The sequence below is a fragment of the Astatotilapia calliptera genome, chromosome 20 (assembly GCF_964374335.1).
Source record: "Astatotilapia calliptera chromosome 20, fAstCal68.1, whole genome shotgun sequence".
NCBI classification, from domain to species: Eukaryota; Metazoa; Chordata; class Actinopteri; order Cichliformes; family Cichlidae; genus Astatotilapia; species Astatotilapia calliptera.
Window position 1 is genome coordinate 30,652,557 of NC_137441.1, and position 22,930 is coordinate 30,675,486.

The 22,930-nt window shown below is 40.7% G+C and overlaps 2 protein-coding genes across 6 annotated transcripts; one reads left to right on the top strand and one right to left on the bottom strand.

The window, feature by feature from the left end:
* Positions 1 to 4,016: 4,016 nt before the first annotated feature.
* On the top strand, positions 4,017 to 9,039 carry ybx1 (Y box binding protein 1). 4 transcript variants are annotated; one of them, XM_026153699.2, is made up of 8 exons: positions 4,017 to 4,467; positions 6,251 to 6,314; positions 6,599 to 6,632; positions 6,735 to 6,824; positions 6,939 to 7,217; positions 7,611 to 7,696; positions 8,033 to 8,319; positions 8,695 to 9,039. In XM_026153699.2, exons 1-7 carry the CDS (start codon positions 4,359 to 4,361, stop codon positions 8,271 to 8,273), a joined length of 903 nt encoding a protein of 300 aa, XP_026009484.1. In that variant the 5' UTR covers positions 4,017 to 4,358; the 3' UTR covers positions 8,274 to 8,319; positions 8,695 to 9,039. The 4 variants fall into 4 exon arrangements, with proteins under 4 accessions (XP_026009484.1, XP_026009482.1, XP_026009481.1 ...); XM_026153697.2 differs by having other exon boundaries at positions 4,030 to 4,467; positions 7,611 to 7,708; XM_026153696.2 differs by having other exon boundaries at positions 4,067 to 4,467; positions 6,939 to 7,280.
* arhgef16 (Rho guanine nucleotide exchange factor (GEF) 16) lies at positions 8,712 to 21,461 on the bottom strand. 2 transcript variants are annotated; one of them, XM_080295652.1, is made up of 16 exons: positions 21,187 to 21,461; positions 20,641 to 20,760; positions 19,917 to 20,531; positions 19,333 to 19,384; positions 18,442 to 18,599; positions 18,065 to 18,121; positions 15,488 to 15,648; positions 13,584 to 13,736; positions 13,370 to 13,499; positions 12,685 to 12,759; positions 12,477 to 12,569; positions 12,154 to 12,305; positions 11,205 to 11,390; positions 10,776 to 10,846; positions 10,006 to 10,107; positions 8,712 to 9,861 (listed from the first exon to the last, which is right to left on the bottom strand). In XM_080295652.1, the coding sequence occupies exons 2-16, from the start codon at positions 20,698 to 20,700 to the stop codon at positions 9,722 to 9,724; spliced, it is 2,205 nt and encodes a 734-aa protein (XP_080151778.1). In that variant the 5' UTR covers positions 20,701 to 20,760; positions 21,187 to 21,461; the 3' UTR covers positions 8,712 to 9,721. The 2 variants fall into 2 exon arrangements, with proteins under 2 accessions (XP_080151778.1, XP_026009479.2); XM_026153694.2 differs by lacking the exon at positions 20,641 to 20,760 and having other exon boundaries at positions 21,187 to 21,458.
* Positions 21,462 to 22,930: the final 1,469 nt, after the last annotated feature.

A 22,930-nucleotide genomic window follows, 5' to 3' on the forward strand; every position in this document is an offset into this window, starting at 1 on the left:
ATATTTAATTTTGACGGGGCGATTCAATTTTAAGCAGTAACCTTACATTGTATTAGACCAGGGAACATGCTGTATTAGACCAGGGAACATACTAACCAATTGTGTGCGAGTTACGCCACCCACGTGACACTACTTAGCCAATCACATCTGCGCATTCAAGGCGATCGCAACGCTGAGTGCAGACACAGACAGAGGAAAGACATGGTGAGAGGTGAATGACAAGCGAGACGATTAACGATACAGTGAGACAAGACGTGAGCGGGAGTCACAAGAGGTAAAACAACTATGGCGCTTTCAAAAAAGAGAAAAGTAGACACCGAAAATAGAACTTTCAAGACTGAATGGACTGACGCATATATGTTCATTCTTCCGGCCGCAAGCAGCAAACCAGTGTGTCTCATATGTTCAGAAACCGTGGCACTGATTAAAAGTGGCAATGTCAAACGCCACTATGAGACAAAGCACAAAGCTTTTGAACAATCATACCCACCCAAGTCTGAACTCAGGTCCCAGAAAATTAGCAGTCTCAGAGCCCAATATGATCAGTCCACAAGGATCTTAACCAGTTCTTTCACCGCCCAACAACGTGCTCATGAATGTTCCCTCAGAGTTGCTTGGATTTTAGGTCAACACAAAAAGCCCTTTGCAGATGCAGGTGTTGTCAAAGAGTGCATGAGTTCAGTAGCAGAAACATTACTTGAGGGTAAACAAAAAGAAGAGCTTCATGACAAAATAAAGCAAATACCTATGTCAGCATCAACAGCCACAAAGAGAAGTGAATTATTAGCTCAGGATGTGCTATCCCAGCTGGAAGAAGCTATTCATAAGACACCATGTGTAGGCTTGGCTGTAGATGAGTCCACTGATGTGTCTGACAATGCTCAGCTGTTAGTTTATGTAAGGTTCTTCAACAATGATAAGAAAGAGTTCTGTGAAGACCTGCTAGGTGTAACTTCCCTTCACAGCACTACAAGAGGAGAGGATATTTACCTGGCCATTAAGGAAATGTTAACAAAGCGAGGAATAGAGCCAAACCAAGTGGTTTCAATAACCACAGATGGAGCCCCTGCTATGATGGGGAGAGAGAAAGGAGCTGTAGCAAGAATGAAAGAGGACAATCCCGAGCTAATCTCTTATCATTGCATTATTCATCAGTCAGTGTTATGCTCCACCCTGTCAGACGAGTATGCTGAGGTGATGAAAACAATGATGAAAATGATTAATTTTCTCAGGGCATCTTCTTCTTGTCAGCATCGCATGCTCAGGGAATTTCTCAGAGAAGTTGATGCACACGCTGATGATCTTCTGCTTCACAACAATGTGAGATGGCTTAGCAAAGGCAGGGCATTGGAGCGATTTTGGTCCATCAGAAGTGAAGTAGCAGCTTTCTTGGAAGAGCTGGAAAGTCAAAAAGCAACAAACTTTTCTCTCTTTTTAAATGATGGGAAAAACATGGATATTGTGGCCTTTTTGGTTGATATCACTTCACACCTAAATGAACTGAATTTGAAGCTGCAGGGCAAGGACAATTCAATTTGTGAACTGATGACAGCTGTCCACTGCTTTCAGAGGAAACTTGAAGTGTTCAAAGAAGACCTGCAAGGAGACTATGCACACTTCCCAACAGTGAAGGAACAGGCTCAGGGACAGAGAGATGTGTCCTCTTTTGTTGACTTTGTTGATAAGCTGATTGAAAACTTCAGCAAACGTTTTGATAGCTTCAGCTTTGGACAGCAGCTCACCATGTTCATAAAGAACCCATTTGCCATCACTGATGTCAGAGAGTTCTCAAAGGAAGTCACACAGCACTTCAAGTGGGCAAATGCTGGGCCTCTTCAAATGCAACTAATTGATCTCCAAGCAGATGTGGCCCTGAAAGAGCAGTTTGGAAGAACTGAACCTGCCACTTTCTGGCCCCAATTGGTCTCTGAGACAGCTTTCACAAATCTGAGGAAAGTAGCCCTGTACATCTTGACCATGTTTGGCTCCACATACAGCTGTGAGGCAGCTTTCTCCACAATGAACATAATAAAAACTAAATATCGTTCCAGGATCACCAATGAGCACCTACACATGTGTATGAGAATGGCCCTGACACCATTCCAGCCCAGATTTAAAATCCTAGTAGAGCGAACTAAAGCTCAGTTCTCTCACTGAACAACAGAAAGTTGGGACGTGGAATATAAGGGGGAAAGAAAGAGAAACTGTAAAATTGTTAAAATGTTTTGATGTTATCTGTTGAAAATGTATTGAGACTGTTTAGTCGAGATGTAAAATGTAAAGAAAAAGGGAAACTTTTTTTTTCTGAAATTAATCACTTTGTTTTAAGATGCACAATTTTGCCATTTTATTTATTTTCTCTAATTCATTTTAAACAGCAGCCCTATTTATAATGTAGGCCTACTGTGTGTTTCAGTGTTAATAAATTTTGTTGAAATGTTTTAACTTGTATTTTCATTGATTTGACAGTCTATTGTTCATACGTTCAGATATAAATAAATAAAAAAAAAAAAAAAAGGTTGCTTCTCTATCACAATCATAACGTAAGTTAGACATTATGATGTCCCGGACCTCTGCTTGAGAAGATTTTCTCCAACTGGACCTCCTCAAATTTTAGTTTAATACCCCTGGTCTAGAAAGTAGTGAAAGCCAACTATAAATAGTCCCTCTAATAATAATTCAATAATTCACATCTGTAATAATCAGATTTACCTGATGATTAAACTTTATCAACTTAATGTGTGTTTGAGAAACTGTAGCAGTGTCCAAACTTTGAAAGAACATTGTGTACCCAGAGTAATCTGAGCTGCTTTGGTAAGTGTTACTAGCTCTGTTTCCTTATAGTGCCTTTGATTAAAAATTGATCTTAACCTCAAAGTTATGGAGGAAATGAGAGGACCACTTTACAGTGAAACACATCTTCCATGGCAAGCACTCCAGTGCCAAGCACTCGTCTGCTGAACTTATGGCTACCTCTTCTATCTCAGCCATCTATACAGATCTAAGCCTCCACAGACCCCCTCCCCCATCCATGCTCTCCCTCCTCGGCCTTGGACATCGTTCCCTTGGCATAAAAGAAGCTTTTCAGATGGAGACGCTGTTCTTATGGAGGCAGGAAGGAGGCTTTCCCCCCCCCCATTTTTTTTGAAAGGGGGATCTCTGTTGGGAAGCTTTCTGGGGTCGTTGCTAAAGCCCATCTTTGTGTATGGGACAACGGTGCTCAGACATTAACAGCAAGCTCTTCACACATCGACCAGTGCTCGTAAACAGTGCCAGTGGAGCATTAACATGACAATGGAAGGGGGGGAGGCTGTGGTGGGGTTGTCCTACACTCAGTCTGGGCCCGGCTGCTCTGGAAGTGGGGTTTCTAAATTCACACAGGATGATGACTGGCTTTAACCAGTTAAAATAGAAAATTACCTGACTTACTTTGTCATTATTTCTGCTAAGATTTGGTTTAAGGTTAATAATTAAATGATTTACAGAAACAGCTTATTTAAACTGTGATGTAATTTTTGACAGTCAAAGATAATTATGGTGTGACTAAGGTAATTAAGATTTCCAGAAATGTTAAATGATTATTAGTTTTTTAAATGCTTAGGTGTAATAAGTAACATGGATTACTTTATCAGTTACCCCTCTTTTTATATATATATATGCACCTTTTTATTTTTAATTTAACTAGCGTGCACAATGAAACTGAAAATAGTTTAAACATTCAGGCATCGTTTTTCTTCTTAATGGACCCGTGATTCTAGATCTCTTAAGCAGAATATTCAGCTGTTGACTTTCCTTTGCCCCCTGTGCGATTAACACACGATAATCCTACTATTTTGGCCAAGTCTTTTGAAATATTTCCATGCAGTTTTATGTATTGCATAATGATAACTACAATTATATTTTAAACTATATGTATATTAGCTCCAGGTCCGTCAGCAGAACATGATTTTACCAAGTAGACACTGTTCCAAAACTGTCACGGTTATGTGGTCTGATTCGTCTGGCTCTGACATCATGAAGGGGTGGTGAGAATGGACAGGTACGGTTTCCTTTACCCAATCATTTTACCCAACGCGTTTCTGAAGCGAAATTGACAGTTGCTCAGGCTAATTGGAACGCGAGTGTTTCCTGTTACACTTTCCAACCAATTAGAATGGCAGTTGGGCGGACCTCCGAGTAGGAACGTTCTCCGGCACCTCATCTCATTCTGCCCAGTTCGATCGGCAACGGGAGCGGAAAGAGGAAAGCAGAGAGCCCGAAGGCAGTAGCCCCCACCACCGCCGGCCCAGGTTACCATCTAGCACCGGGAACTATAGCAAAGAGCCGCCGCCGGCTGAAGCCATTACCAACAAGTAACAATGAGCAGCGAGGCCGAGACACAGCAACAACCGCCGCCGCCTGCTGCCGATGCGGAGAGCCCATCCAGCCCGGCAGCCGCAGCTTCCGCGGGGGATAAGAAGGTCATCGGTAAGACTGCTGGAGCTAGTTAAGCTAACTAGATAGCTAACGTATTTTATGGCACAGGGGCAATGCGCAAAAGTGGTGGCAGGTAAGGTTGTCAACTCGATCCACAGCTCAGTATACTGTAAACTAAAAAACGTTCGTTAGACACGACCGTTGAGCCACACAACGTTAGCACATGTTAAATTACACTGTTACATTAACATTAGAGAAATTTTTATTTTAGCCAACGGGACCCAGTATATTTTTTGGTCCCTTTGGCTAAAATTATTATTTCATGGGCTGTGTTCTATTCAGTGTATTGGCTTTTACTAACGAGAAGCATTCTTAAAGTTTAATAATTTTCTTTTGGTGCCTAAAAACGCTAAACGTTTACGTGCTGGCGATACAGAATTAAAGTATCGGTTGGAAGCTAGACGGCGCAAGCTTTTTATAGTTTTTATAGACCGCTGCTTATTCATTCTTTAATAGCTAACACTTTGGCCTTCATATTAAAATAATTTTAGAAGACATGTGAGTATTCTTTTTAAATGAGGTATTTTAGACTTAATCCCTTATGTTCATTGGCCTCCTCGCGTCTAACGTACGCCATAGAATGCTCTGGTACCGGTCGGCCGTCACGTAAACTAAAAGGTTTCTGCCCGTTATCAGATTCTGTGTGTATATGCCAACGTCGGTGCTCCTTTTAAGCAGGCAGGAAATGGGAAATGATGTATTAAAGTGAACTTTAATGCCATATTTGTGGAACACCGAGATATCAAATGGCTTAACCGGTTACAAATTATATCGAAATCAAGCTAGCGTTAGCGACTTGCCATCCTTTGTTCGCACGAGTCTTGCTTCCCGGTGAAAGATAAAAAAATAATAATCTAAAACAGTCGAAACTATATTCAAACTTTTCACTGTTACAATTAGCAGCGATTTATATTTGGATTTGATCAGAAAAGCACCATAGCACAACTGTCAATGGTCGACTATTTTCGGTGGAATTGATGAGGTCTCAATGGGGCCTAGTGATCGACCGACGGTTGCTTGCGAAGCTATATTAGCCTAGCCAGCTAGCTTGAGCTATTTACATGGCTAAAGAGGCCATCCAAAATGTCCGCCGTGTATTCCGCTGATTTATTTCGCCATTTCCTTGGCTGTTAATTGAAACCAGTATAACCGTGGCATTTTTATTTTATTTTAATTTTTTTAACGTTCTAAGCATTTGGTCACAATAGAAGCTGTCCGATGTGTTATGTTCATTTCCGCCTGCTGGCAGTAATCCAAGCACATGGTTCAGACCATCTCAGCTACATAGCTATGCTAACAAGCCAGCTGGGCTCGCTAACATATCCGGGCGCGACTCTACCACGTGTGAACGCTCAGTAGTGCGTCTAAAATGGGGCGGTAGGTCTGCTGTAGTTAAAAGTCAATGTGTTTAGCTACAGCGGCCTGCTATGATGATATTGAAATCTTTGATTTGGGTGGCATTACAGTAGACGGGGACATTAAAAATAGGGGCAGTCTTGAAATTTACCCGAGAAGTAATCTAGTCGGTACTCGTTCGTGGTACTCGTTCATGGTGCTTACCTCACACCAAATGCAGCTGGCACAAGACACTCCTAAGCGCCAGGATCTATAATAAGAATGACAGTTGGGAGTTATATTTAACTTACACATTACAAATGTGTCACTTTCTCATGGTCTGTTCTTATTTTACACTTTGTCATTGTTAGAAGTCTTATTAAATACCAAGATGCATCTAAAATGATCAGTAATATATCATAATTTGTTTTCTTTACAGCAACAAAAGTCTTGGGTACAGTCAAATGGTTCAACGTCAGGAATGGATATGGGTTTATCAACAGGTAAGTTGACTCCACCCATCCCTTCTTTCCATAGACCCTGATAACAACAGTGTGAGTGTGTGAAGCAACATTCCCAATCCTATTATGGCTATGATTCTCTTACAAAGCTGCCCAGATGAATTATCTACACGTCTCCAAACTCTGGTTGCATGCATCTGTTAATCCTTACACTCATTCGCTTTGTTGTAGTCTGCAGAGGCATAACTGCTTTTTGTGGCTCAGTAGGATACTTCTAATGGTGTTCTGCTTCTTTTTTTTTTTTTTCTTTTTCTTTAAATTCATAGGAATGATACAAAAGAGGACGTTTTTGTACACCAGGTAAGCTTTGCAATGTTGTTTTTTTTCTTTTCACAATTTAAACCAACATCAGATGATTATGATGATTAGAAACATTTCAAATGTGAACCATTATGATTTCAGACAGCCATCAAAAAGAACAACCCGAGAAAATATCTTCGCAGTGTTGGAGATGGAGAAACTGTGGAGTTTGATGTAGTCGAAGGAGAGAAGGTAAGCTGTTCTTTGGTTAGTAATTTGGTTTTGTAGTCTGCCAGCTTCTAAAGAAAACATCCCATGAATGTTCTCTAGTTTAAAAAAATAAAAAACATCTTACTGCGGACACAGGGAGCAGAGGCTGCAAATGTCACCGGCCCAGGAGGTGTTGCAGTCCAGGGAAGCAAGTATGCTGCTGACAGGAACCGCTATAGGCGGTACCCCCGAAGGAGGGGCCCTCCCCGTGGAGGAGACTATCCAGAGAACTACCAGAGTGATGGAGAGGGTGAACAAGGCAGCGGAGGACGTGACAAAAGCAGAGAGGGTGGAGAGAATGCCCCTGAAGGAGACTCGCAGCAACAGCAGCGCAGACCCACGTACCCTGGCAGACGGCGCTACCCACCATACTTTGTACGTAGACGATACGGCCGCCGGCCCCCGTACACCAACCCACCACGCGGAGAGATGACTGAGGTATGCTGTCACAGGCTACTATCCTGAAACAGACACCCAGTTGTCCCTAAAGTCGGGACCGTAATATGATTATGTCATACTCGGCTCTTAACCCTCTCCTAACCCTCACGTGGTTGTGACCAATAAATCTTGGTGTATCGGGGGCCTTGCCAGTATTTTACAAACTGACTCTAATAGGGTCCCATGATTGTTACGGTGAACTACCCGGTAATGCTCATTCATCATTTCAATATTAACTCTTTAAGCTTGCTAGTTTCATTAGAGTGGTGCATGTCACTACTGAACTATGGTTCAGAAGGCGTTTGACCAGTTTGATCCATTTGCTTTCAGGGAGGTGAGGGTGATGAGAGCCAGGGAGGTCAAGACCAGGGCAACAAACCAGCGAGGCAGAACTACTACAGAGGCTTCCGACCAAGGTTCAGACCAAGGTTTGCATGTTGGCTTCACTGATGTAGGGCTGCAACAATGGGCGAATAAACATTTGGGCTGTTTCCATCCTGGTCTTGTGTCCAGCAACTAAGATTTCTCTATTTGATTCTTTTACTAGTAGTAATCTCCACATGTTTGGATAGAGAAGCTCTCCTTTTGTTGCAGCCTATCCACAAATTGCTGCTGAAAAGCTGCAATTTGTTAGTCACTTGAATCCTGCATCTTGTTTTAGTAGATGTATTTTTCTGCATGGTATTTCTGCCTTGTAGTTGGTACCCTTATTGTTTGCTTATAGCTTCTTCCTTTTTGTTTGTTAACTTTAGGGGTCCACCCCGTCCCAGACCGGTGCGGGACGTTGAGGAGGACAAGGAGAATCAGGGCGGTGAAGGTGGTCAGAATCAGCAGCCCCGCCAGCGCCGCTACCGCCGCAACTTCAATTACCGCCGCAGACGCCAACAGACTGGTGGCAAACCTGGCCAGGAAAACAAGGAGGCCAAGACAGGAGGTGACACATCGGCAGAGAAAACGTCCGCTCCCGAGGCCCAGCAGGGTGGGGCTGAGTAGGAAATAACCTGCCCACCGGCACCTACCATCTTTTACCATCGTCCGGGTGAGTCTGCTTTGACCATATTCATAATGTCGGATTTTACATGTGTTCATTAGATTCAGCATCTGGGACTGAAAGCAAAATAACTAGGCAGCATTACAGCAGTGTAAAGCTGAATAGCTTGTCCTATACACTTTTTGGCTCTGTAGTGGACAGTCCGAAAGCCTAATCTAGTGGATTTGATTAAGCAAACAGTCTGGCACCACTGAGCTCTATCACTTTTGTCTTTTGTCTGAACAGCATCTCTGAATAGTGTCTCTGGTGATGCACATTTTTAGGCATTTCATTATACACCATGCAAAATGTCTAAATCCAAAAGGCTAGGAATGTTTAATAAAAACTTACAGTGGACTAATTGCTAATTTTCTTCTTTTACAGTTTTTTTGTCAACAAGAAGAAACATCAAATAAGATCTGAGCAATAAAGATTTGACTTGACGATCGTCACAAGCTTGCACCATGCATTTGACCAGATTACCACCGATGGCCTGCAGAATCTATGCAGACTTGTTTTTTTTCCATTATTTTTATGTGACAGCTACAAAACGTTTTGGGGAAACAGCAAATGTTTTTCTAAATCTGTCCTAAGTTTTTACACCAAATGGTTTTTAAAGATAAAATGGAATTTGATATCTGGTCAGTTTGACATTTTTAAATAACTTTTTATGTATTCAAACATTTTAACAAAATGCAAGCTCAAATAAAAGTCCAGAACCAGGAAAAATGTTTGGAGTGGTGGCTGTTTTTTATTTCAAGTATACAGGATATGGAAAAAGACACAATCTTTCATTTACAGAGGACACAGTTTAAGGTTTTGTTTTTATTCCCCATTTCATATAAAGATGAGGGACTTAAGCAATGGTGTGGTTATCATCAACTATATTTACAGTGTTTAATCAGAACTTTGGTCACTTTTTCACAGCACAGTAATAAAACCCTTTGTAGACATTGACAGTGTAGTACCAGTATTTATCCACAAATGTGTTCTACATCTAAAGATCATTTTACTGCAGCAAGTAAATTAAAATGCAGCTTAAAAACCAGCTAAACAGAAAATGGCTGGAGTGAGCTGTACAAGGTGACTAAAATGTACACTTGGCCAAGAAGTCTTTATGCTGCACATTCGTACAGGTGGACAAAAATCCTTACTGTTCAATTGTTCCTGAAAGAGATCGACACAGTTTCAAATAATGTGTTTTGATAGCCTGATGGTAGAGAGAAATGGAAGGCACAAGGTAGAAATATGAACCTGAATCATTGCATCCGAGACCAGAGAATAGCATTAATGATTGGTTATGGTTTTCTCTGTGCCCAGTCAATGTTTTTCAGTCGATAATGGACTGCTGGACCACATCTACTATAATTGATAGTTTATGTTTAGTACGATTCATCAGCAGTGCAATGTCTCAGACGTTGGTCTCTTTGCGCAAACGCTTCATACGCTGTACGTTGCTCTCCATGGCGTCAGGGTTGGTGATCTCTGTGGCACAGCTATCAGGAAACCAGCCCCTCACTCCATCTCGCATTCTCTCCCCATAGCACCATCCTAGGAGAAGATCGCTGTTAAGGTCAACTTTAAAGCACCTTACATTTTATTTTGCGCTTTTAACCAAAAGAACAGCGACACTCTTGTGTTTGATGGTGTGAAATTTGCATTGTATTACAGATTGGAAAGAAGTTAAGGTCTCACCCTCTTGTTTTTGTAAGACAATGACAAGCTCTGCCTCTTTCAGGCCCAGTTCATCTGGCTCCTTTGGCATGTAGGATTTGGTGGCCTCATACTGTGGCAGACCTGAAAAGCACAAGGCAGTGAAGTTCATAAAACTATGTTGAACAGCTTACTGTCCTACAAATGAGTAGGAAGCTAACTTATATCCAACAGGGTGTAAAATTACACCAAAGTACATACCATAACTTCTTTGGAGTGGCACACCCTTTGATAACAAACCCAAATGTCAACAGCTATGCTTGCTATTAAACTACACAAGCTGCAACCCCACCTCTAATAGTTTTGCTGTCGGTGTGGTAAACGGACTGGTTCTTCTGGAACTTTTCATTTTTAAAATACCATTTTAATGTCTGTATCTATTCTGATCTTATAGCAACAAAGACATTGGTCACGCCAGGCCAGGTAATCTTTGAATGATTCGGCTACATCTGTGTCGACAGAAAAAACAAAATACTTTTACTATTTGATGCTTTTGAGTCTAAATGGTAGGAAGTTTGAATTATTGGAAGCTTTTCTTACAAGTTCTTTATGGATCAAAGGAAATCTAACAAGCTCAACCGAAGAAGAAATAAACACTGCAGCTGTGTAAACAAATAAGACAGCAAAACTGAATGCAAATCATCTGTTTTCTGTGCTGCACTGTGCTGAGGAGTTCATAACAAATGAATAACATCTCAGGAAAACAAACACTGTGATTAAACTTATTATTCTTTATAATAATACAAGCTTACCATCAGTATTATTGGAGCCAGCTGTCTCCTTGTGTTCTGTAAGAGCAACTATCCATCGTTCCCGGTCCACCCTTGGTGATAGAAAATTAAAAAAGCACAATTAATAAAAAAAAAAAAAAGAAAGAAAGAAAAAAAAGGACTACAAACCAGTGTTTTCTACAGTGAAATTCATAACATGGGAGGATCTTAGGCTGCCATTAAGATTCATGGCAGTAGAGAGCGCCAGACACAAACTATTAGATGTGGTCTTCGAGGTGGTAAATGTAAATGTGATTTTGAATAAAGAACTACTATCAGTATTGAAAGAAAGCAATATTTTAGAATCACATTGTGATATAAAGCATTAGAAGTTGTTAGACCTCTGGGTAAGTAAACTTTTCTTTGAGATATATATAGCTGAGCTTAAGAGGAGTCTGAAAGTCACAGTACCTGGACTCAGCCAGTAGGGAGATTTGCTCTGCTCTCCCTTCACTGTTCTTGCTCATCAGTAGTCTAAAAGAAAGGTAGCTGGAGTTGTTCTTGGGAGACGTAGGCGCCCTTTTCTCTCCATCCTCACCCATCTCCACCTCAATATTCTCTAAAGTAGCGTAATCCAACACCACAAAACTCTCCTCACTGGACAAACAATTGGGAGAAAACAAACAAACAAAAAAACAAAAAAGAAAGTCCATCACATGGCAGTTTTAAGCTTATTGTGTTGTCTTGCCAAACTTGCTGTGAAACCTAGTTTATGCATGTGTCAATGTACCTAGATCCCAAGCAGCTAAAACTCCATCACTTGATTGATAATGGTCTCTCCTAGATACTATCACTTGACTTAAAAAAGTGTCTAAATGACTCCAGTGTTGTTCCTCTGAGCTGACATTGTTTGCTTTCTCCCTAACTCAAAACAGAAAGCTGTAGTCAGTCGAGCTGACACGCTGAATGCAGGATCGAAGAATCTCAAGTATGCAAGCACCACATCCATACTCTCTCCATGCTCTGTCCCTTTCCCTCCTCTCTTCTGTTTCTCATATTCTGTCAGCAGCTGGATCTACTTCGTATCCACTACAGTCACAAGGAAATAGCAAGCAAGTGAATTAAACTGTTTGTGGGTTTAAGTGTTCTCTTCTCTTGCCCACTTTAGCAGATGTCCAGGCATGTTCTACTGTACTCTACCATTAATCTTTTAGGTGTCCACTACTTATGGTCCACCAGGAATCATCTTAAGATACATCATTTGAATATTTGTCATCAAAATCAATGAAAAAACTCAATCATTACACAGGGAAAGCCTTAAACTAACTCTGACAGTCATCTTCATACTCAGCTTCAAAATTTCCCACTGTATCCAGATAATAGTATTTTAGGTGAATACGATTGTTGGCACTCCACTCACCTCTTCTTCTTGGTGACAATCAGTACATCGCTGAAGACAAACAGGTAGTAGCTTCTGGTGCTGAAAGCCTTCCATATGCTGAACTCTTCAAGTGAGAGGCGCAACTCACCGCGCTTCTTCAGCCACCGCGATGATGACACCAGTGGGAATGCCTGTCAGCATCAACAGATTTATCATTCCAGGTTAGCAAAGTGGACTCAGGTTTTATATGAATTTTTAAATGACATTGTTATTTATTACTACAATCATTTATGATATTTTACTAATCAATGTAACCATATGTATGTATCAGTGTATTCTTTCTTGACTGTGTGGAAGCACACCTTGATTTTACCAAAATCCATTTGTTTCTCGATGGTGTACATCTGCTCAGTTCGCTCCATCCGTCTAGCTCCATCATTGCAGCTAGTGACCAGCTGTTGGCATAATAATTTTAACAATAGCAGCATAAATGTCCCAGTCTGCTCTCAGATGATAACTATGAAGCTGCAGAGTGCTTTACATGCATACTAGCTGAGGTGTGCTCAGTACCTTATTGATGTAGTGCAATGCCCAGATAGCAGCAAAGTACTGCGCTGTTCCTTGTGTAGTTTTCTGGCTGATTGTCTGAGGAGCAAACAAATACCAGTTACTCTCTTGTGTATTAGTTAACACTTAGTACATAAGAGTCCGACTGATATACTGGCAGGGCTGATATACTAGTATCAGCATTTATAATTCAATAATAATATAGTCAATAATTTAAATAAAAAAAAAATGTTAAAGAAAATGGATGGATAGACACAAAGACTTTGTAGAAACACCCTTCAAAAACGTTTGTCCACCAGAGGGCACTCTGCGACTATCTTGCAACGCTACAAAAACAATCAGCTGATCTGAGCAGAGAAGGGCAGAGCATAAACAAGTAATCCACAACTTGTTGAAATAGTAAACCAGGATTATTTTTAAACTGCATTGTCAGGCTTCTGTTTATGTTTCATGTGTCTGAAAGAAAAAAATATCGGCTGATGTATTGGATTTCTACCATAACCTGTGTCAGTCGGGCTCTAATGAATGTATGATTCTGATTCACTAAAAGAGAAAATACACACAGAACCTGCTGACCATGAACCCATATTTTTTTAAATGTCCCTTTTAAGTTGCTTTGTATGTTCCACTCTTAAAAAACAAAACAAAAAAACTTTTACTCATATAGTAAAGCAAATCTTAAACTGACATCCAGCAGTAGTGGCAGTCTGGTTACTCGCTGCATGGGAAGGATGAGAAAGGAGAGCATGGGGAGACCTCTGCATTCACTGTTCATTTCGATTTTCTTCAGGGTCTCCTTGAACGCACTGTTACTTGACCTAAGAGATGCAGAAAGACACATGTTCAGCTCATTTAGCCATGTTACTGGAGAAACTCAATAGCTTGCTTGTTCTTCTACTCACAATAACTTCTGGAGGGTCCTCTGCTGAAAGGTCTCATTGGAGCAGTAGCTAATGTACGGCTCAAAGTGGTTAGCAGCGTGGGTCTGAACAATGTCGCTAATGTCCATGATCACTGGGTTGTCAGAGTGACGTTGTTCAAGGTCCTCAAAAAACCTGAGGGAGAGTTCAGTAACAATTTAAAAGATATGTTATTTCTCCCACCTCTGTAGGACATATACAGAGGGTGTTCAGGCTGAACTGACTGTGACCACTGAAGTAGTTAAATAGTTAATGCACACCCCCCCCCACACACACTGACCAATGATTTATTCAAGCACAAAAAAAACAAAAAAAAACAAAAAAAACAAAAAAAATCACCTAATTCAAGGGTAGTACCAGTGTTTTATCCACACATAACAGACTACTTAGCAAAGAACCCATTTTAAACTGATTGGGCACTTTGTTACTAGGAGCCTGTTGCAAAAACACAAACTAAAACCCAGTTGTTACCATTTCTTTAGTTGAAGCAATGAAAAATACTGTGATGACACTGTTTGACAGAGAAAAAAAAATTTCCCCAACAGTGCAATTAGGGAAAAATTAGATTAGCTGTGATTGTCAAGCTATTAGCTTGATGGAATTATGAACACAAAAGAATGCCATCAGATTTTGATCCACCATGCAATACTATTTGGAAAGCATCTGATCAGCAACAACTTCATCTTTCAGCATGACAATGATCTCAAACACACTACCAGCGGAGTAAAAGCACATCTAGACAGACAAAGCCACAATGAAACACGGTCTTGGATTGACAGATGGAGTGTGGGATCATTTTGACAGAGAACGGAGCAAAAAGCAGCCAACATATTCTTGAACACTACTTAAAGAAATGAGAAGAAGAGAGTTCAGGTTATGTTGAAAAACTAAGGTGGCCATACTCAAGCTTTCCTTTCTAGCACATTAAAGTACAAACGGTTTTTGCCGTGTATAATGTATTTCCATGTGCGTACATGTTTCAGGAAAGAACTGCACAAACACCTAACTCTTCTAACAAAATAACAAAGAAGTGGCTCAAGACTTTTGCACAGAACTGTATATTAGTACAAAAAAAAAAAAAAAAAAAAAAAAAAAAAAATATTCCTATGACTTTCACACCACAATCTAAAAATCAAAAATGACCTTTAAGTTACATCAAAGTATTTGGGATATAACTTCTATCACTGATCACAGAAATAGTTTGTGGCAATGTTAAGCAACCTTAGTAACAGGAAGAAACATCTTTTGACCTTTGCCTCACCGGTTTCGAACAGATAAATAACAAACATCAACATGAAAAATGACTTTTAGCCCCACTCTTGAAAAGTGCATTTTAAACAAGCAAAAAAGAAAATGAAACCTGAAAACCGCCCAGCCAACAAATCAACTACAGGGGACACACACACACACACACACACACACACACACACACACACACACACACACACACACACACACTAACTGAGACAGCAGCTTCCAATACACGTTCAGTAGTTTCACAGATACTGTTTTACTTGGAAACCGAAGAAGAGGCTCAAAGATGAAAGGGCATTTCTCTTTGTTAATAAAGTTGCTTGCATTACACATAGGCTGGTTTCAAACACATTATCATTATAAAGCCTGGGAATACCACTCTGAGCAGATAGGCAGCAGAACCAGTTTGACTAGCAAGTTTTAACATGTTTATGGGGCCTACAGGACACTACAGAAATGCTAATGGCAAATGCTCTACCTGAATCAACCTTTTCCCTTACAAGTAATATGTTTCAGATGAATTCGACATCACTGCTTTCCCCAGAAAAAAATAAAATAAAAATGAAGGTCTTTTTGAAATTAGCAAAATACAGTAATGATGACTATGAGATCCTTAAGAGTCATGCGCTAACCTTTGACTAACGTCACGGATGACGGCAATATTGGAGAAGAGGTGGTGGTGCTCTGTGGCCGTCATTGTCTTCCTCAGTGTTTCGCTTTCCTTGAAGTTGCGTACTAGGATACCCAGGCTGTGCAGGTATGAATGCTCTGAGGTGATGATCTCAAAAATGGCCTATCAAGTGAAGACAACAAGTTACACAACCAAGTAAATCGGAATGAGCCATTCACTCTGCAACATGTACTTGCTGCTGTCAAGTTCTTTCACTTTAATTCACCGTGTTCCTTATTTCATGTGTGTGATGTAGTGAGTTCCTACATATCCCAGAATTCCTTTAGAGAGATAGCATCTTCTTACGGCATTCTGCTTCACTACATTACAACCAGCCAGAAAACCCAGTGTGCAGCATGTAACAACATTATAAAACATGAGCGTTTGCTGCTGTGCATTCTGGTTTATCAAGGCTGCTGTGGTTTTCAAAAAAAAAAAAAAAACCCCAGGCGGTTCAAAGGGAGCAATGCCTAAATGCAGTTTTAGTATTGCAGATATTCATCTTAAAATTCACAGAACACTGAAGTGTAATGAATGCAAAACCAGCAGACACTTCACCACTGCTTGATTAGTAGCTGTGTGTTTTCAGCTGTATAACAGAATAAACACTATGTTTTACATTATCTTAGTTTACCACTAGTGTTGTGGTTAGAACCTTGGAGGAACGAAGAGGTGGGAACGACACACCTTCCAGGAATGACCAAAGGGCATGAGCTGAGCTAAATCTAACAAGTTCTGACTTGAAGCTTGAAATGTCAATAAGTAACACTGCGTGCTGGACTGAGTAAAGATCTCTGTTGCAAGAATCTCAAATCTTCATTACACTACAGTCTATCCACAAGGAGTGCAGCATTTTTTATTAACCTCAGCAATCCTGAACTTCAATAAAATGCTTTCATAGTTCCTAAAACATGATTTGAACGACTGCAGGAAACTGGTTCACCATTTAAAGTAGACCTATGAGTTGACCAAAAGTACAAAGGAGCATGATAAGCACCTGTGTAGCCAGAGAATGATTACATTCACAGGGTGTGGCTTTATTCAGGGACTGTAGTGCATACAGGGTGGACCTTTGCTATTGACACAACAGCTGACATCTCAGATGGCTGGTGAGGGAAAAATCCACCCTGGGATAGTGTTACACTGCACAGATAGTATCAGTTTGTGATGTTTGTTGGCTTTTCAGAAGTTTCTGGAATGAAATATAACTGGATTTGTTGTTACATTAACTTCACACGAACCCACCTTAGCGGGATCCTAACCTGCTTAGAGAGCCTTTAGACAAATTCTCTGAGAACAGGTTTCCATTCAGGAAATGAATTCAGGATGAACTTTTTCCCCCTAAACAAAAACTCTGTAAACTATTGGGCTAAATCAGAGTTTTCTTACGAAACCTTCAGTAATCATGTTGTGCTTGAATCCATTTAATCACCTTTTTAAAAAAAAAAAAAAATTCCCTGTATGTCCCCAATTCTACTAAACTATAAAATATGATAATAATTATTGCATTAATAAACTGCGATCCAGTATAAAAAAAACTATTAATAGTCACTGCATGTGTGGGGGTTTCTTATTCTGGTATCAGTTTTTATTGAAACCACAGGCTGTGGCAGCTTTTCTCTTTATCTGAGTGAACGGAAGCAGCATATCATCATATCATCATATCATAGTTTTTTTCTTCTTCTCTCCATTCTGTCATCAAGAATATTCCTAAAACATTTTATATAGCAAAAAAAAGTTGTCATTCTTAATGTAAACATTTTGGGTGAAATGCTTTGAACTTGTCAAATGTTTTATGGTTGCATTTATGGTTTATCCACGGAGTTTTAGTGGTGTGCGGTTTTCTGTAGCATGCTGAAGCACACCACAATCCCTCTCAGAAAAGGGGTCAGTAGTACTTGGAAGATGAGGGAACCGGTAAATCCAGTGTTGCAGCGTCGTGGAGAGTAATGACTCACATGAAAATAACCAAATTGGTTTGTATTGTAATCATCGTGGACTTGTTTTCTTCATGGCCAGGCTTTGTGATCACCTGATCTGTACTGCTGTGACACAGAGGTTTACTGGTCTCTCTGGATTCATCCAACTGCACCATCCACCATCAGCTCATATCGTGGCTGTCTTTTACCCATACCTCTACTACAAAGACTGAGTTTGTGAAGTGATCGTAAGGAGCAGCATCATCTTAAATTTAAGCTAATGATGATTGACCAAATTAGTTCATTAATCTTTACCACAAACTACTCAGTTCCACAGCCTGCAGTGCACATTTTATTCATTGCTAAAGAGATTTCATTACATAAACCAGATACCTTCAACAAGACAATATGCACCTACCCAGTGCTTGCCATATTAAACGAATAAACCTACTCATACAATTTTTACATTTCTTCTGGTCCTTAACAATGACCATAATCTGTCACCTTCCTCTGTGTCATCTCTTGTTGACAACTTAATCTGAGATTTGTTACACAGTAAAGTTAACCTTACCAGGCCAACCTGATATAGTAAGCTGCTATGTAAGCACGCACACTCTTACCTCCTGTCGCTTTCGCTCCTGAGGTGTGACCGAGTCCAGAATACCGGTGTCCTTCACCTTTAAAAGTGATATAAAAAAAATAATCAATAGTTTGAAACTAATATTTCTTTGAATAATTTTTTTGAGACCGTTATATAAAACATATTCAGTACAGTAAGAGTAAGTGTTTATATCAGATAACTTTAATTCAAATTGATTTGAAAAAAAAAAAAACAATGGAAAAAAAAAACCCCCAGAAGGCAGACAGTGCTCTCTGCGGAAGGAAGTGAGGACTGAAAATGATTTCTGTACTAGCACGGTGCTTTATTGATAACTGAAGATTATTATAGACTGCTCTTAGCCTATACTTGATTCCCTCATTGCATTTGGACATGTACCAGCTGGCTCCAGGTGAGCTGGGTTGGTCGGTAGCTCTTTATCACAATGCCCTGATCATTTGCAGCAGGCTCTGCCACCACAGACTCATCAAGGGACTCATCTTGGTTGGTGGACTGCAGCCCCCGCTCACGGATTTCCTGGTAGAGGCGTGGTGTAGCTGAGGACAACATCAACATCAAATTGAACTCAGAAAATTTTATAGTCATAGAGTCCTAAATGCACAGTTCTAAAAGTATCTACTATCATGATCAGCTTACGTGTGGATTTTGCTGTTTTTCACTCACAAATGCCACAAAAATGCCAAAGCTGGATTGTGACACCATACTAAGATGGATTATTTGAGAATGAAAACGAGGGAGGTGAGAATGTATCAGTTAGGTGGACAGCCGGTAGACAGAGAGTGTGTTAAATGTGCAGGTTAAAGATCAAAGAGCAGGTTAAACATCGAATGATCCTCGAGGACTTAAAAAGAAGCAAACAAGCAAACAGAAGTGTTGTTTAGGCAGTTCTCAATCAGCTGCTTCAGTATCAGTTTTATAAACTGAGTTTTCTTCTCAATTCCACATAACTAGATCTCAGAGATTACTTTAAAAATCACATCTCAAAAAGGAGACGTCGCAGTGCCTGACGGTTCGGGACAACCTTCAAGGCCCAGCAAGTAGTTAACATGCCAGGAGTGTTCAGGGAGAACGATTTCCGTTTCGGTCCCCTCCTTTCCAAGCTATGGCATGGAAATTATAGCTTTCTCTGCATGAGGTTTTCATGACTGAGCATACGATTAATTTGCAATCTAGTTTCAAAATGTCAAATGTAATTGGTATTTTCTGAGTATTTGTAGCCCTTTAACCCAATTAAGAGACGCAGACAACGCGGCGCACGGGTGGACATACCATCTTTGAATGATCCACGTTGTCTCTGGTTCCTCTTTCTCCCCAGGGTTCCCTAGAGACAAAACAGCAGTGCAGCCTGAAGTTACTGTGGAATAAATGTGTGTCACTGATGCTGATATTTTTTCCTTTCTTTCCTCATTCTGCCTTTAACAAACTTCCTGAACACTAGTCTAGTCGATTGTGGAAAAACGCCATCATCTTTATTACTAAAGTTGAATGTTGCTGACACTATTGGGTATTCCCCCTGTCACCTATTAAAAGGACAAGACTGCATCAGCTCTGCTCATTTAAGAACTTTGGTAGCTACACCAGACTGAAAGAGCTTGACAGACCCAGTCGAAGTGTATGTGTTTAAAGGTCACAACTACACAAAGAAAATGATGCTGCACATGCTCCAAGTAATTGGATAAGTTAAAGTATGATTAATTAGAAGGACTAGCTCGGATGCCTGTTTTTCTAACCAATTCATAAGCTAATATCAAACTGTGACATGCATACAAGTTCTCATCTAATTTGCAATATATTTGTGGCAGATGGGCAGAGTAGAGCACTATCCTTAGACCCCCTGGCCTCAACTTATGTACCTTACGTCCATGGGTGCGAATTGGGGCAGGACTGGGTGCTCTGCCCTCTCTAACAGGTTTCAGTTCGGTTGCAGTTGCTTGTTCTGTCGCCAAAGTTTCAAAATTCAAGCTAATTATTGCCGCTCTGTATGACTGGTTCCTGCGGTTCCTCCTAATACCAAAACCTTCTCCATCACTGTCGTAATCGTCCCAGGACACATCCGAGCGACGGCTTTGGTTCGCACTGCTGGAGTTCTCCAGTCCTACTGGGAATGTCACCACGGTGGTGTGGTGTCGGTTTTTAGGCCGGCTGGACACTGCTAACTTCTTGGGGATCATTTGCTCCTTGCCAACCTTCAGCGCAGCAGGACTTGTTGTGCTCAGAACCACCTGCTGAGGCACCGCAAGCCTGTCCACTTTATCATCATCCACATCCTCCGCTTGCTCCTTGGGTGTGGATGCTTCAGGCTCGGGTGTTGCAGAGCCTGGCGAAGGGCACTCATCACCCGACTCGTATATATGGAGTTCTGTGGCGAACTGATTTTCCACGATCTGAGGGACCTGGCAGTCCTCTGACTGGCTCTGAGACATGGCGTCCTCCTGTCCTAATATTGGCTGGTCTGGGCTCTTCAGCAACTACAACAATGGACAAAGTACAGAATTGAAAGGAGTTATAATGTATAAAGCAGGACCTTAAACAGAAACAAGGCAACAGTCTGGCCCTAAATAATCTCCAGTGACCCACCTTGTGATCCAGTTCCGCTCTCACACAAGCACTCAGAGTTTTGATACCCTTCAAACTCATATGAAGGGACTTAACCCATGAGTCACCACTTACTCCTACGCTGGACTGTAAATCTGTACGCTGCAGTAACCACAAGAAAAGAAACTTTTTAATAAGCTGGCTACTCCTGTCCTGTTCTGTGAACAGTCCAGCGCAGACCCATAAGCCCGTTTTAATACATGCGTACTTCTTATAAACACATCTCTATTATAAATAAGCCTGGCGAAAGTCTTTAAGTGGCATTCCTACCAGCCAGTGAGAAATCAGCTTTGCATGTGGGTTTCAAATATAAAATCCCGCTGCTGTAAATCCACTTTAAGTGTTTTGGGGGGTTTTTTCCCGTGCATTTCGCCTTACTCGCAAATTGATTTCCAATAACTTCGCTGCCTGTAAGACGGATTAGGGTGGGAGAGGGAAAAAATGTCTGCCTCGCATTCCCACAGTTCAAAACAGCGAGATGACACGCAATGCAAGAGACACCGAGAGAGGTCCAACAAACTGCCCTACCTGAGTGAGCAGAGCTTCTGACAGCAGCCTCGTTTACTCGCTGACAGCACGGGTCAGTCCGCCGGTGCTTCCGGAGCTGCTGTCCGACGCGCAGAAAGAGTGCAGCTTTTATTGAGCTGCAGCTGTACTACTCCGCCGCTTTCTGTCACATTCTCCGTCTTTACTCGCCCACTTCCTCCTGTGTTTGCAGGCGCCCATTAAAGCGAACCCTTTACGTCACTACAGGTGAGCGTCAATCAATCATTAATAAGCGACCGTTTCGATGAAAGCAGGACACAGCTCGCGAGACAGCTTCTCACGGATAAGCAGCCTTATATTTAGCCATTCATATTTAACACCTGCCCCTGTGATGCTGGATTATCCTATTTACCAGTCTCGTCTCGGTCATACAAACCTTGACTTTGAAAATAAAAATAAAAATAAATATATATAGGCTATATATATACATTATTATAGAGCATCAAGTAGAATTTTGACATTTGAGTAGCTGAAATCCGTTTGCGCATACATAAAGACAAAGTGTTCCCTTTTGCGTAAACTTGTAATGACAAAAATTTTTTTTCTGATTTTTGTATACCTGATTGGTAACACATAGCTACGTAGCTCGTTGTTCCCCTCTAGTGACCAATAAGAGGCATGACACTGTGTTCATCAAGCATAAATCCAGATTTTCACAAACTTAACCACAAATGAGTCATTAATAAGTAATACATTTGTTTTTTTTTAAAATGATTATTATTATATTTCAGTCATTTTTGTGCGGTAATCTGTTTTATGTACAAATCATTTTAAAATCATCAAAAAAACAACTCTTGTTTAAGCCGTGTTTGAACTTGCAATTTCCATTTCATTTTCCTTGTAGATTAAAAATATCACCAGCAAATATCTCCACAAGTCACTAAAGCTGAGCCAGCCTCAGACTCATGTTGCTCAGAAAGTAGAGCATAATCTGAAGGCCAGTGGTTTGATCCCTGGCTCCTTCACCCTTTATGTCAAAGTATCCTTGAGCAAGATACTGAATCCTGAATTTCCAGGATTGCACCCACTGGAGTGTTAGGGTAGGTTAAAAGAAGTGCTTGCATGAATTACTTCAAGCCTGGTGGGTGAATGAGTCTGGAAGTAAAGAAACACTAAACACTCAAATTGAGTAAAGTGCTGTGCTGTAAAATACAGTGCTGTGAGGAAAAAACCCCAACACAAACACATTTAATATGATTCAAATGATTATTGATGATTTCATTTACTGAAGAAAAAAATCTATTTAAACCTACCTGGTCCTATGTGAAAAAGTAATTGTCTCCTTTGTTAAATCATCATGTATAATCATGATGAATCAAACTGAGTTGAATTTTACTAGACACACTGAGGCCTGATTGCTACCAGATGTGTTTAATTAAAAAAAAAAATCACTTAAATAGAACCTTACAGATAAAGTGAAGTTTTGGTTTTGGTACTCTACAGTGAGAGCCATTATGAGAAACCTGAAACAGTGCACACTGAAGACTCATCCAGGAGGTCACCAAAGAACCCACAGGAACATCTAAAGAACTGCAGGGCTCAATGTCTCAGTTAGTTAGAGTTAGAGTTCACAATTCAGCAATAAAAAAAGAGACTGGGCAAAAATGGCATCCATGAGAGAGTTCTGCGCTCTACCTGAAAATCCTGAAGGAGAATGCCTGGCTGTCAGTTCACGCCCCGTAGCTCAAGCATATGCAAAGGGACAACAATCTGAAACACACCAGCA